The sequence below is a fragment of the Toxotes jaculatrix genome, chromosome 18 (genome assembly GCF_017976425.1).
Source record: "Toxotes jaculatrix isolate fToxJac2 chromosome 18, fToxJac2.pri, whole genome shotgun sequence".
NCBI classification, from domain to species: Eukaryota; Metazoa; Chordata; class Actinopteri; family Toxotidae; genus Toxotes; species Toxotes jaculatrix.
Genome location: NC_054411.1, coordinates 11,165,452 through 11,181,273, shown reverse-complemented (window position 1 = coordinate 11,181,273; position 15,822 = coordinate 11,165,452). Strand labels below are relative to the sequence as shown.

The following is a 15,822-nucleotide window of genomic DNA, read 5'->3' as shown; positions in this document are numbered from 1 at the left end:
CTTTGACTACAATTAGTCAGATTTAACTAGAATAGACATAAAAAGAGAAGTGAGCATTTATATAATTTACTGACCCAAAACAGCCCTTACATCAAAACTTAAAGGTTCCTTTGTGTTTTTTGTGAAAATACTTTGATGGACAACTCCCATGACTAAAGACACCACACACACACACACACACACACACACACACACACACACACACACACACACACACACACACACATTCCAGCACCTCTCTGTCATTCGAAACATTCAAGAGTTAATCTTTTATCAGACTGAGATTCCAGTGTAACAGCATAACAATTTCTGCCTGCAGTTTCAGATCACAGCTCTGGCTACAGGCCTTTAATTATCTTATTAAAAACTAGAAGACACCCACAGTGTTTGGCAATGTCATGAAAGGTCAGCATTGAGAGCTCATTCACAGAAGGTGAGCTATGCACAATGTATTGCACAATGCACTATGTATTTGCAGCTTTGCATGCGTATCTTTTGTACCTTTTGTATGTCTGGACTTGTCTATTTGTATGAAAATAATGTAGGGAGATTTTGCTGTGTCTTAGTGACACAGGCCTGCAAGGAGAGCAAACACAGTCCTCTGAAACAGCTTACTCATTGTGCTGGAAATACCACAAAGCCTATTGCGGACACATTATATTTAAATGTCATATAATTGACGCCCTTCCCTGCTACAATTTGCTGTACTGCGCACACACACACACACAAAACACACACACAGTCAAATGCCTACCCTTCATGAGGCCTTTCTTCTTTTTAGAATCAAACTATTACATAATAACCTTCCCTGCCCTCCAGTTATGTTGTGTGTTTACATTCCTGCTTGGGGTCGAGCTGCAATAGAAAAATAATGCATGGGTAAAGTTTTAATAATACAAGTGACCGGCGCAGTTATGCAATACAGAGGGCCCTTTGTGCAGGATCGTTTGTGATTATGCAACATGATCTGTTTTCCTATTCATGGTTCACAACAAAGTTAGTGTTTCTTGTGTGTAATGTTCCATTCTTCCTCTCCGTGAGCAGAGAGGCTTCAGAAGAACGGCAGGACGCGAACAATGATACATAAATCTTCTACTGGAACGCTAGAAAAAAAACTATGAAAAGTGAGCCTAGGAAGTAAAGAAGAAATTCAATATATCAACACACAAAACGCCCCCAGTTTGCCCCCACCCAGTGTCAATGCTGCAAAATATCAGAGGTCAAATCTCTTTCTTTATTGTGAAACATACCATCCAATAAGCTGTGCCAAAAGCAATAATTCAACCAGCTCCTGGTAGAACATACTTTAGAACAATCTTTTTTTTTTACTTGGAACCAAGTGCAAGAGAGAATCAGCAAAAGAAAGCACAAGAACGAGAACAAAGAAGAGCAAACAGACTCAGAAAGGTTCGGTGGAATCACTTGCAGCGTCTGATGAAGAGAACATCTCGTCATTGTTCTAAACAACAAAATGAAAGGTCAATAAATATGCACTCTTCATTTTTTTTATTATTCTAGCATTTTAGCATTTTTACTGGTTTTGCATTAACTGTGCGTAGAAGGCAATTTAGACTCAAATGTAGGTTACATCCAACAGCTTTGACATTTGAATTTTCAGCAGCATAATCAAAACAGCTTGCACTCACTGGATTGCATGTAACAGTATACAAAAGCCCGCCTCGCAACTCACATTTAATCTGTATAGCATACCCCTTAATGACCCTGGTAGCTTCTTCTAAAACATTTAGCAGTCATCTGTTTTCTTCAGATCACATGATGAGGTTTAACAGCAGAATGAGATGAATATCGTTAATCTGTGTGACATTAGGAGAACCCTAACAAGACTAGCAGATATTTTAAAGTAACTCCAGCAATATGTGAGGTCAACTATAAGGTCATAAATCACAACCTTATTACCGGAAGAATCAATACGTCATCTTAACAGGAATTCACAGGTTTGATAAATGACACCATTTCCTTAATGGTAATGATCTTTGAGAAAGTACCTGTCAGATTTTATTCCATAAATGTTTGCTAAAGAGGAACCGTGCAGTGTAGAAATAGAGTGGATTGTAAACAGCCCATCCATTGATGGCTTGGCTGCGTCTGAACTGCAAGACAAAAACCAAACACAAAAGAAAGGGCTGGGACATTGCTTAAAGGTTTCTGACATAGCTGAGCATGCCCCGCAGTTGTCACTGTGTTTACATTGTGTTCAGACACACCTGCTTTTTAAATTTGAATGTCATGGCTAATAATTTTTTCTTATACAAGCCACAAACAAAGCACATAATGAAATATGCCAAGTCAGACTGAGTGTACATGTCTGGAGTTAAAAAAAAAAAAAAAAAAAAAAAATAGCTGAAATAAGACTTACAGAGATAATCTCTGTTAATGAAGGTACATGACACAAATTAACATTAAAAATGTAATTAAGTGCTTTCAATTTGATCTTAGATCACCATAGACTCAACAAGTTCCTCTCTACCTTCTATCAGGACCAAAATAAGAGATATTATTTATACAAAATACGTATAAACCTTCATACATCTCAGGTTATAAGTTTGGTACAGGTATGAAACAACAGCAAAAGTATCCCATTAAGTTCCATATGACAAATAAAATGATTTTTTTTTCTTTTTTTGGTGGAACACATCCACCTAAATGCATTCTCTCAAATCCTCGAGGGCACTTTCTTGACTACAACGTCACAGAGGAATTACAGTATAAAACATTATAAGAAACATATTGAATTTGAATGATAAATTATAAATTTCCATATATACAAAATTCTGATGTTTTTACATATGTACATGTTGATGGCATCATCCAACCAGTCACCGGTAGTCCCGTTTTACAAACAGCCTCTTAGAAAGAAACATATTCCTTGAAGGTGACGGTGAGACTGTTTGTTGTGATATCAGTGATGATGATATTTCCCATAAAAGGGGAGATTTTTTTAACAGGTGCTTCTTTAGATTTCTCAGAGGATTTCCGTGTGTCCTCTGTCACAGGAGAAGAATCTCTGACAGCAGGCTCAGGCTCTGGTGCCGGTTCTGGTTGTATTTCTGGCTCCACTTGCTTCTTAGTCTTTGGGCAGCTGAGATCCATTGGCTCCTCTTGGCTGCCTGAGTCCAGAACGTCATAGGTGCGTGTACTGCTGAGGCGCCGGCCACTACAGTGGAGGTCCATGGGTTTGTCCTGGGGTGGCGTGATGACTGTGCTGGGCACACTGAAGCTTCTGGAGGTCAGGTAGGCTTTGGATACACTCCTGTCCTCCACGGGATCTGAGAGCTTTCGCTTGCGGTCACTGGGAAAGGAAGGGATCCTGATCTGGTCGACGGCTGTAGGGGTCGGGATGTTGGTGTCAACAGCCCAGGACATTGGGGGAGAGCTAGCGGTCAGCTGTAGCGGTAGATCATCTGGCAAGTCAGCCTGACCCCGAGCCACTTCAGTATTGTACTCCTCGGCTGTGCTTGGTGATGGTTTGGAGAAATGTCTGTCCTTTGGGGAACACTTTGTAGGATGCTCTGCGGCAGGGAGAGAGTTACCGTTACAGATCTCCTTGGGGATGCCGTTCTCTGGGTGTTCCACCATTTTGGTTCTGTGTACTGGATTGTTTTCTGATGGTCTGGTGTTTTGCGGTTTCTCTTCACTTGATGATTCCCCATGTTTACCCTTTGCTCCATGAACCTTGTTACTGTCCATGTATTTGCTCATGACAATAACAATACGTCCGTTCTTGTTTTTGTTCTTGATTATCTTCATTTTGCTGCTAATAGCGCTAGGCAGGGTTGCGTCTTTAGGATTGGGTTTAAGTGCATGTTCACTCTCAGCCTCTTTAACCGCTGGTTTCCTCACCTCTACTGCCAACTCTTTGACTTTGCTCAAGCACCCTGTGTCTTTGTCACGAACCCATTTCTGCTGCAGTGCCAGTGGTAAGTTCCTGCCAGGATTTGCTGGTTTACTGGCCGGTTCCTGAACTTTGACCACCTCTTTAAGCTTAGAGGCTTGTGTGTCGTACATATTCGGGTCAGGCTCGTAGTGGTGGTGCTTCTTGCTGTTTAGCTGGTAGATGAACTTCTTTTTGCAGTTGGTTAGCTGGTCAGCAGGGGCCTCCTGGCTGTTGGGCTGATACTGGTGGTGCTTTTTGCTGTTCAGCTGGTACTGCTGAGGCTGGGAGCGCTGGACATGGACAGGATCAGATCTCAGGCCACCCTCTGCTTCCTGACATGTTTCCTCAAAGCCTGCTGGGATACTGGATCTTCGGGCAAATGAGGGCACCTTGATGAAGAGACAGGACACAAAGTTTAATATTTCACCTGTTTTCATCAAAATCCTCAAAATAAAATCATCATCAAATGAAGAAAACTTGAGAAAAAGGATTGGATTAATGGGATCCCCCATGCAAACCTTTACTATAAATAAAAGTGAGGCTAATTTAATAGAGTGCCTTAAAGTGGTGCTCCATTGCACCTCATAAAGTAGGGGCGCATGCAAAAGGCAGAAAGAAAAAGAAAAAAATCAAAAGAAAATAATGGAAATAGACTCTGAAATATCCTGATTTTCAGTCGTTTCAAAAGGATCAGATCCTACAGTTCCCAGAATGCAACCAATGAAATCTTCCTGCCTGGTAAACACCATTGTCTTTCAAACGCCTTTGTAGCACAGGCTTTCTATTGCAAAAGCCCAAGTTGAGATAACACTAATAACATCACTGTGACGTCACCATGTTTGTTTTCTCAGTCTCGACACAGCTCCTCCACAGTCACAGACATTACATAACTGCTTTCATAAGCAGAGTAGTACCCATTTAAAAAGCTGCTAAGACATGTGCTACAGCTAAAACATGCAAACCTGTGTGCTAAAATTCTGATTACAATTAAAGTTTTATCTGATGCTGACATACATCAAAAAAATCAAGTAAACTATCCAAGCAGGACTCAGCATATGACCTCCCTCCCACCGTCTTATACCCTCCCCCCTCCTCCTGTACAGGCTGACCCCACGGGCCGTCAGTGGGGCAGTGCAGCGGAACACTCAAGACGCTTTGGCTGTGACCTTAGGTCAGAGAATGCCACCAGACATGTCACGCTTTATCCCTGATTGCTGGCCACGTGTGACTCTGGCAGAGTGGTATGCCTCTTAAGGAGTAACACTGCATAGCAATCAGCTCTGAGTCTCTCAAAATATATAATCACATTTGGCCCAGAATGCGGTTCTGTAAAGGCCTGAGCTAAGATAGTCAAAGCACGACAGAGTGCTACTTTCAGCCATCTATTTTTGTCTTGGGAAACATTTATAAACAGAGAAATGAAAGAAAACATTCTCCTGACATGGATTCACTTGGTGCAAAAGGAACCTACCTAGAGTATCAAGCTCTCTTTAAAAACATTGTGTGTTTTGTCTATCAAGCTATTTAGTATAAAGAAATAATGAACATGCAAATAAAATGAGTGCACTCAAGTAATGCCCATGCAACCTTGGGCAACAAACCCCGTTTCATGATGACTGCCTTTTCCCAGCGGCTCTAAAACACCTGACAGAACCCTCCCCTGAGTCAAACTTAGAGTACGGCTTTGAAAACCGGGATGTTTCCACATGTTGGGGATGAATCGTAGATGACGAGGATGATAATTACCTGGAGTAAGAGGTGTTTTGGTTTTGGCCCACGTTTGCGATACCCCATCAGCTGCTCCTGCCTCTCTCTGTGAAAACAAAAGATAATTACGTTTTCATGCACCATATTTACCTTCTCTATGCAACACCTCATTTGTCAGACAGTGTTTCACCTTACTACATTAAAAATCTAATTATATCACATGGAAAATTACAGGTTTGACATTTGGAGGATTCGTTCATTTCCTTCTACCTATTCAAGGTCAAAAGTGGAATTTTGATTTGGAGGACTAATGAATGCCCACATGTGACCCGCTGCAAAGCATTATGGTCCTTATTTGCATAGCTCTCCATGGTAATCGGCCCATTCCATATTCTCATTATCCTGGAGAAATTCAATTAAGGCTACAGCAGGCAGAATCTCTCCCTGTCTTTCAAACATCCTCCCTCCTGCAGCACAACCTTCCTCTTCTTACATTCAAACTCTAATTAGGGTCATGAGGTACGGACGAAATGGGATAGAAACAACATTGTGGAGTACTTCTGGGATGCAAGCTGTTGTTGAAAGCATGCACACTACCACATCTTGTGCAACACAACGCCTACACTCTGAAAGTGTAGGGTGATAAATATCACACTAATAACAAACATCTCTTGGAAGAGTTTTTATTGAGGGAGGAATGAGAAAAACATGTTATTATAGTTGTACTGACTAGACCAAGGACTGGTCTGCCTGTGAAATATTGCTCCCTGATATAAACCTTGACTCATCATTGGCTCATAAATAACCAGCAGTGGGTGAAGGCCGGTTGCACGCAGACTACACCAGGCATGCGTAAACCCGGCCTATTGTTGGCCTCTTGCTACAGATGTTCAAACTATCAGGGCTGCCAGAAAATTGCCACGATAAACAGTCTACATTTTAATGCTATAATGTGTGCGATTTCAAACAGCGTCCAACGGGGTGACCCCTATTCACAGAAGATTTGGCAATTACAGCCTCCCCTGTTGGATCCCCTCCCCCATCCTCTGGGAGCAGAGAGGAATCCACACACAGCGCAGAGGCAGCGCTCCATGACCATCAGCGCAGAGCCAGACACACACACACACACACAGCCAGGCGGGCGGGCAAGCAGGCAAGCAGGCAGGCTGCAGGGGAATATGAGAGCGGTACACTGGAAACGCTGGAGAGCACTGCGTGTCAATTAGCCTTTTCAGAAATGCGAATTCCTTTCCCCAGCCATCATGTCTTTAGGCCTGGTGGCCTACAGAGAGAGTATATCTCATAGGCCTCATGGGTCCAGCAACCCAGACAAGACATTGTTGTGCAAACGCCACAGGGCTAAAAAAGGACAGCAGCATTTATATTCATTAACATCTCAACAACTGAGATTGACATTTGTGTACGGAATTATTTTACAGGCCTCTTCAGTCTACTTTTGACCCCACCCATTGAAAGCAGGTTGACAGGTGTGCATGCAAGGAAATATATTCTCTTTCCACAACATGACATAGCAAAATGAAGGCAGCAGTTGACAAGTAATGTGTCAAAACTAGTGTTGTTGTATGGTTTTCTCTTGGGCAGAAAACGCTAAGTGAAATCAGCTCGCAGAAGTAAAGCACACTCTGAGCCTGATTGCAGATCTCATGCTGGTTGTGATGAGAATCCCATCAGGAGCCCATCAGCAGCTTGGCCTCCTCACATGGAAACCACAACAAACCGCAGTACTTGTGTCGTGCACCCCAAATGAAAACAATGGGGTTCTCCAGTGAAGATCAGCTGCTAAATTAGCACCTGTCCTGCTCAGAGCTTATGAATGCAAAGACACATAACTGCAAAAATATGATTATAAACAAATCATAGTAGCGTGATCCACATGGTTCCTCTGATTCGTGACGCAAAATTACGCAAAAAGATGATAAATTGTTATAATTTACATATTTTTTAAAAAAGTGCATCCACGCATATTTGCGCATATCCGATCTTTCCATTAGCCTCATTTAGGAATTCTCACGACCACATCCCCAGCCTCTTCCCCACGAGACAGTCCTATGAGGGAGGGGGGCGGGGGGGATCAGTGATAGAGTTACTGGGGCGCCCCTCCTCCCATGCCCATATATGGTCACGGCTGAACTGGAGGCTGCGCGGCCTCGTCCGAAGTCCACATCTCTCTCACCTGTGTTGAAACGCCACGAGGAGACGCGGGTCAAGGATGTTTTCCTCTGGTTCCCATGTGTTGTATCTGCAGAGAGGAGCAAACAACTGTCAGAGAGCTGTCACGTGCAAACTTCCTTTTTCTAACTGACTCACAGGCCTCAGCCTCTGTCCGTCACACACATTCCCACATCTTCACCACTACTGTGCAGTCAGTGGACAGGTGAGACATGGAGGCCTGCAACTTAACGCCCAAAAATGTGATTTCAAACTGTTTTTTAACATCAAGACTGAATTTGCAATATAGCTATGAGTTACATTCCCGCTACAGCAAATCAACCATGAGGACATCCAACTGCACAGGAAAAAAAAAAAAAAGTCAAACAAAAAGTGTCTGTATGTGTTCTCCAGACGGTCCTCCAGCACCAACATACAGTCGGCCATTTTAGCACCACTGTCTCGTAAATTCGCTGGCAGAGCAGAAATAATTAAAACGGGATTACATGGCTGTGCCTACCCCCTTCCCTCGCATAAATTAGTGAAGGCATCCGCGGATACACTGAAACACATACCGACCGCGCTCTCCCAGCATACACACACACACTCATGAACAACAACCACACACTTTGCGCGCACGCCTTTGATGAATGCAATTTTTTTGGTAACAGCACTTGATCCTGTTGCAAATTTCTCATTTGCAGCGGTAAATTATGTGAGATATTTCAGAGGAGGTTGTATTAAGACTTACTTGGGAGACCAGCCTCGCCACTTGACCAGGTACTCTATCTTGCCCTGTGATGGTGGAGAAGGAGAAATTTGGGGTGAAGCTCATGTCAAACGCAACATTTCAGCGTCCGGAGCTCTTTTGCAAACCTCTCCGTTACCTTGCGGATGCGCTTCTTTTCGATGCCCTCTACCGCAAAGACGTGCTCTCCGGCGGCAGGGAGATCCATTCTCGCCTGAATCCGATCGCAGGGGACGGGGAGTAGGTGAAATGTTGTGCTACGCACCGTCGATGTGCCTTCCGCTCGGTGCGTGCTGTGCGCGCTTGGTAGTTTTCCAGTTGTATCCAAATCCAACTGTATTCCCTCCACCTCTCCTCCTCGCTCTCTCCGGCTCTCTCTCCCTCCTTTGCACACTCCACAGTCCTGGCAATGAGCATAGAGATATTCACAGTAGTGCGGCTACGAGCAGCTCTTTTCGTGCAATAGCTTCAGCTCGGTGCATGACGTCAGGAGGGGTGGGAGGGGAGGTGGAGACCTTGCACAGAGGTTGGGGTTTATCCCGTGAGTACTGGACTGCAGGAGGGATATCTGGAAATTCAAATCAGCCTCTACGTTACTGTCACAACACATATGAATAAAATCCACTTGTACCGTTATATTGTTTTATTTCGATAACGAGACTGGAGGGATCCCCTCCTCCACCGTTTGATGGACTGTGCACGAGAAACGCATAAAACACTTTGAATGACTGAGTTTTATTCAAGTACAGATCATGTGTGGATGCAAATATAAGTACATACATTTACAACAGATGCCAACAATACTATTAAAATTAAGACAACTGAGCACAGACATGAGATATCGGACATTTTTAATGCTGCAAGTCTTCACCTGAGGGAAGATTTGAAATTCCCAATTTTGTCAGCGGTCACCTTTCCCCAAAAGCTGCCTCCACAGCAGACAAAACACTTTCATAAGGAGAAGTATACCAACACGCTAACAAAGATTGTCTCTATGGCTGACACACTGGTGAAAAAGAAGTTCCCTTTTTATTTCCGATCCCCTTAAAGCAGCACAGTTGTAGATGAGCAGACGGAGGCTCACGGTTCGATCTGCTAACAGCTCCGTGCAAATATAGGTCACACACTCTCTGATCGTCAAACCAGTGCCATGTCCTCTGGGCTCAACTGCCATTAATTTGACACACAGCAGAGGGTTGCCGCGCAGCCTTCAGCCTACCTGTGGCAACTTTGTAATGGTATACTCGTTTGCTGCCAGAGCGCACAGCTTGTTTCCCCCTAAAATCATCATTACAGCCTGTTACTGGTTGTAATGGATTTAACTCGTATATCTGCACCATAACAATTTAAATCCAACAACATTAACCACATCACCAGTGAGTATGTTGTCTGTGCTGTAAATGTCACCCGCATTAAGTCACCAAATTTATGGAGACTTAATTAGAAACATGAGAGAAAACGCGCGTCCGTGCGTAAAATACCTGTTTATGTGAATAAACTGTGATGTGTGCACAGGATTGTCATCAAAACGGCGCAGTTCGTTTGAATTTGTCGCATTAATAGCACAAAGGGTAGCTAAATAAGCCAAAAACCGATGCTTTTCTTGCTCCAAAAAATAATTCAGCACCACAAGGGTTAAAATGAAGCCTCCAAGCAGAGCGGCAGCGGCCAGCCTATTAAATACAGGCACGATATATCTCTGCCCTGCCATATAAGGTAATGGACAGAAAGCGCCGAAATATCACATTTTACGCTCATTAATTCCCGACTTTGAGTCTTGAAATGGGTGCAGGAGGGGGTTAAGACTCCGTCGGTTCCAAACATACTCGATTAAAGCTTCGTATTTTCGCTCTATTCCTGTTTTTTTCCTGTGCCCTTCAGCCGCGGCCAGGGAGCGCATACGCCCTGCTTCCCTAGCAACAGCATGAAAGGAAAGAGAGAGACAGAGAGAGACACATACACACACATACACATACACAGAGAATTTAAGTTTGTGACAAACAAACGAGCTTTTGATAAAATGGCACCAAGGAGCTGTCGTTTCCCCAAACATTATTTTGACTTTGAAAAGATCTTAAAGAATCGAAATGCTTATTCAAATGCATGGAGGGCTGACAGCATTATAGGGCACATTTTGGGAGCTGTAGGTATTCACTGTCAGCTCTGTTTACTCACCAGGTATCCAAAATACAAATTATGTATCATTTTCTGTTTGTACTGGTGGGAAGGACGCCTGGAGTCTGCGTCAAGACAGAGACCATCATTTAGAAAATCATCTGAGTCAGCTTGTCGGTTTGGTCTGATCACAGCCCGATATAAGATAACCCGCACGTGTTTGGTTTTATTTCCAAAATCAGTAGACTTTCCCTCAAAGAGCTTCAATCATATAACTATAATCTAAAGTGAAACAGCGTCTCCAGCGCGCAGGAAGCAGTTTTTTTTTAATAATTTACAGCGCTCAGGTTGCACATCAAATGTGAAGGTTTGAGGAATTAGAAACCATTCGTTTTGCTCTTTGAAAATATTTTTTTCGTCCATCCTAAATTGGTTTTCAGAGGAGCCGTGTGTGTTATTGCCCCCATGTTGCCCGAAGCGCCTTGGGAACTTGCTGATCACCTTGGGAAGTTGTCACATATAAACCAAATGCCAGCAAACACCTGTGATGTACCTTCACTTTAATCTTATCTGGCTCTTTATAAAGGAGAATATTTACAGCAGCGTCGTTGCTCCCCCGGTCCGAGCGCTCAGGTGAGCTCATCATGCCCCCTCGCACCTGTTCACCTGTGACTTTTCCATTCAAGCTGCTGACCAAAGTCACTGAGTGGGAATCAACCGGTTTTGTCCGAGAAGTTCGATGACCGACAGCTAAAATAACACATCTAGTAAAATCAAAAGCTCGCGAAAGATGAAGTCTCTGTCTAACAGGGCGCTGACAAAAACGAACCAGTGATGATCAGATAATTTGGTTAAGAAATAGTAACAGGATGCGCTTCATCTCTCAGTCTTTAACACTGCAATTTTAAGTAGCGCCGAAACGGCATTTCACCTAATGTCTCTCCACTTGTCTGCGACGTGAAAAGGACTCAGAATCTTTACTTTTACCTTTCAAAACTAAGCTTGTAACATACTTTCTGGAATTCAAATTTCTAAGCGTGTGTTTTTTTTTAATCCTCCATGAGCACTTCTGCAGAAACCTCCTGGCGTTTATTTTGTCCTTGCTGTGGGCCCGTCAAGGTCAAATGAGCTGTTATCTAAAACATGAGGATAAACTCAGGGTCAGCCAGTGTGTGTGTGTGTGTGTGTGGGTTTTTTTTCTTTTTTCTCTTGTTTGAAGGGACTCTTCTCAAACAACATATGGCGTCATTTCATTTCAACAACAAGGCTGTTCTTGTTTGGGTCAGTGCTTTATATAATTACACAACTGCCAGAGAAAAATATATTTTGGGGGCAAGTGAGGGCTGAAAATATAGTTACATTACATTACAACTGGCAGCCTTTTCTGTGGGGTTAAACTAGTTTGTCTGACAGACTTGAGTGTGATTTCTAAAGAGAAAACACAGTCAAGGAGTGGAAACCCGGATGATTGTGAGTGCATGTAATATGCTTGTGGAGTATATTTATGTGGGTGTAAATGTCTGCCTGCTGGAGGGCCGGGGTCAGGTTAAGTCACGATCTCTTGGTCTGCTCTCAGCAGGAAGCGCAGAGAGTTCAGCTCTGTGACCGTTTTCCATTGCAACACCAATCTCTTTCCTCATTCTCCCTCTTTCTGTCTTTTACACACACGCTCTGCCTGCACACAGCTGGCTCGCACAAGAAGCAATCCACAAAATGGTGGCTCAGGGGAAAGCCAGGAGGCCTCCCCTCCTTGGCACCCGCCACCCACGGTGCCAGGAGTGCCAACTGAGGGAATGGAGAGATGCGGAGAGAGAGGGACTGTGCGTGTGTGTGTGTGTGTTGGGGGGTGGGGGGCTGTTAACAGGGAAAGTGTGATTGATGCAGAGGGCAAGGAAAAGAAAAAAGGTGTGGTGGAAAGAGGACAAGAGGGAGGACGAGAGGGAGCAAAAAGAGACAGGAGAGAGTGAGAGAGGAAAGAAAGAAGCAAGGGTAAAAGACCTCTGCCAAGCATCCGATTCATTCCTCCACAGCGACGAGGAAGAAAAGAGTTGATTGGTTTAAGGGACAGAATGCAAGGACAGGGTGGAGAGGGGAGGGGGGGGGGGGGGTATTACAAAAATGTTAAGAGGGCCCTACAGCCATTCTCACAGCGCTCAGCGGGCGGTCATTAAGCTCCACTATCAAACAGGCTGATGTAGCAAAGACGTACACAAGAAACATGCGCACAAATGGTAAGAAAGCAGAAGACTCAAGGTTCACACTGTTGCTGAAAACAGATTATGGAAACTCGCTGATTTACTGAAATGGAAGCTCTTTAATTAGCAAGTGTAAATATCCTGTATGATTCCTATGTACAAGTGTATTCAGGCTAATTATGTTATATCTAAAGCTATCCCTCTGTAGTGCCCGTGTCCCCCCCTCTGCTTCAGGTGCTAACACAGAAATCTTCATTTTCCTTTGTCTCCCCCTGACATATGTTTAATTATGATAATTGTAACAAATGAAAGCTATTAAGAAGCCATTCATCTTGGCACTGCAGATTTTTAATGCACTATGAAGATGGGGTGGGGGAGTGGGGAGGTGTATGTGTGTGTGTGTGTGTGTGGTGGTGAGGGGGTGGGGTGGTGGGGTGGCAGCGGAAATTCCTCCTCCAGTGTCATTGTCACGGCCATTGTTGCACCAAGGCGACAGGTCTGCAGAGAGGGGTGCTCCTCTGCCAGGGTGGGCTACCTCCCCCCCCCACCCGCCCCAAACATACACACTCACACACACACACCCGCAACCCCCTTCCTCTTCTCCTTTGCTCCCCACCGCCTGCTTGCCTGCAAGGCTGCCGTCGTGTGGGGTTCACCACCACCACCACCGCCTCCACCTCCACTCCCACCACCACCACCACCACCATACGCTTCCCCCATTGACCCCCCCACCCCTAACCAGGAGCCTGAGCAGGAGGTGGGGGGTGCAGGGAGCCTGGGAGACAGGGAAGAGGAGGAGGGGGAGACCAAGTAGAGCACCAGCTTCCCGGGCGGTAGGGGGTGAGGGCCGAGGGGAAGAAGGAGATGGTGCAGAGGAACTCCAGCAGAATGCGGCTGAATACAGGACTTGTCAATACCGTATTGAGCTGCAGCTTGATGGGTGAGAAGGATACCATGGATGCTTGACTGCTGAGAGGGCATACAGCTGCACCTTCCTGTTCTTACATGCAGCACAGTGCCATGAATCTGAATGCACAGAGCTACAGTGTGTTGGAATTATTTATTCACCACCATCAATGATAGATGCTCCACAGCTTTGTACAGGAAATCACAATAGTAAGCTTGTACATGAGGCACAATGGCTACGCCTCAGAGAACAATGGCTGAATAATCATTTAACACTGAATAATTGTGTGGATTTCTCTCTCATCTGAGGCCGAAATGATTCCCCCTGCATGGGATGGCGTGGTTATTTTCACTGACGCGGGGACCTTGCAATAGCAGACACAGCTCCTCTAAATGTGCCTGTGACCCAGTGTTCAGATTTAGCTCCCTCCAGTCTAATGCCTTGCTAATGATGAGTGACACAGGCCCTTATCCTGAGAGCCCTTTCCTCGCTTTCCTCCTCTCCCCTCCCTCTTCCTTCCCCCATCTCCCGGGAACAGCTTATTTGCCTGTTTTTAATTGCATTTTAATTTACATGTAAGCCTGGAAGCACCATGATGAGGAGCTTTCTTGCTTTCTTTTTTCTCCCTTCTTCTTCCTTCCCTTTTTCCTCACCCCTGAGGAATTGTGAACTGTAGCTTTTACAAGAGGTAGAAAGGGCTAGATTGAGCAATAACAATGTCCAGATCACAAATGAGCACAACAGACTGGGGTAGGAAAACCAGGCGCAGGTTCCTCTTTATGGGGTCAACATCGGTTCAGAAACAATCAAGTGTCCAGAGCAGATAGAAACATGACAGAGAGAGATCGGGGTGGTACAGGGGGTGATGCAAGCTGAAGATGTAGATGAAGCAGCCATCTCTCCATCAAAATGTAATAAGAGGAAGAGTGGACAGAGAGCTTGCAGATAGACAAGTTTAATGTGCTCGTCTATCTATATGGAAATTCAGCCGCGCAGGCGTTCACCCTGCTGCTTCTTTTCTTCATAATTCACTTTGGGTTTTGATTGGCTGCGTGGAGAGCAAAGAGAAGGAGCTTCAGAGGAGGAGCTGAGAGATAAAGCAAGCTTTCTTCACTTGAGCAAAGAGCACAACAGGGATTTAAGATTTGTATTAAATTTAGAGAGATAATCGAGCCGCCATGGAGCGCCTGCCATTTTCCACAAAAAGGGTGACAATCACTCAGAAACTGCCATCCACAGCAGTTTCCAATCACAGTACAAACAAAGACTTCGCAGCTCAATATTATCTATTGTTTTCTAGCTCATGTTCTTATTCCTTCTTTGTTGTCTTTTTCATTCCTGGGCTACACAGGCTACCCATCATCTTTACCCAACTTCTGTGCATTCATATTTGCATAAAACTATCCTACATTATAGAAAACTTTTAACACAATAAGGCACGATGCTGCAACATGAGTGTATAACTGCTTCTCACTCACACACTGATGACCTATGGCAAGCCTGTCAGGACGCATACAAGCAGGGCTGGCAGTGTGTGTGTGTGCGTGTGTGTGTGAACCTCTGTCACTCATCACCCTGCCACTCTTGAACGCGTGCGCTAGACATCATACACTCAACACAGGAACTCAGTGTGTGTCACAGGTACTGCAGCTCGCCACATCAGAGCAAAACAGGCCTCTTCCTGAACACAACAGCACAGACAGCCCTTTGTCTGCTGCATGTCCTGTATTGTCCCCCCTCTGCTGTTGGCGAGGCCCTGTTGTCTGTTGCACTGTGCAGGTCAGTCCTGCTTCAGATGATCTGCCAACACTAATACAACAAGTACTTAAATACATAAACTTAAGGTGCTTGTTGTTGAGTCTGAAGGAGGGGAACATGTCTCTGAAGTCTACATGAATCATCACACATGCACAAACCTCTACACGTACACACATTTACAGGCACATTTCCACACAGTATACTGCATCTGTCAGGTGAAAACTTGACATGATTCTGACATAATTCTTTTCTGTTGGGGCTTTAATTGAAGGATTTAAAGACCCTGAAACCAATTTTTTCTCAACTGACCTCTTATTATGTGGGGGGG

General features: G+C 44.5%; 1 protein-coding gene across 2 annotated transcripts; it reads right to left on the bottom strand.

Annotated features, from left to right (window-relative positions):
- Window positions 1–678: 678 nt before the first annotated feature.
- On the bottom strand, window positions 679–8,981 carry cbx4 (chromobox homolog 4 (Pc class homolog, Drosophila)). 2 transcript variants are annotated; one of them, XR_005896349.1, is made up of 6 exons: window positions 8,659–8,981; window positions 8,523–8,566; window positions 7,797–7,862; window positions 5,642–5,708; window positions 1,251–4,284; window positions 679–689 (listed from the first exon to the last, which is right to left on the bottom strand). XR_005896349.1 is itself a non-coding variant. In XM_041062867.1 (5 exons), the coding sequence occupies exons 1-5, from the start codon at window positions 8,725–8,727 to the stop codon at window positions 2,869–2,871; spliced, it is 1,662 nt and encodes a 553-aa protein (XP_040918801.1). In that variant the 5' UTR covers window positions 8,728–8,981; the 3' UTR covers window positions 1,214–2,868. The 2 variants fall into 2 exon arrangements, 1 of the variants encoding a protein (XP_040918801.1); XM_041062867.1 differs by lacking the exon at window positions 679–689 and having other exon boundaries at window positions 1,214–4,284.
- Between the last annotated feature and the right edge of the window lie 6,841 nt (window positions 8,982–15,822).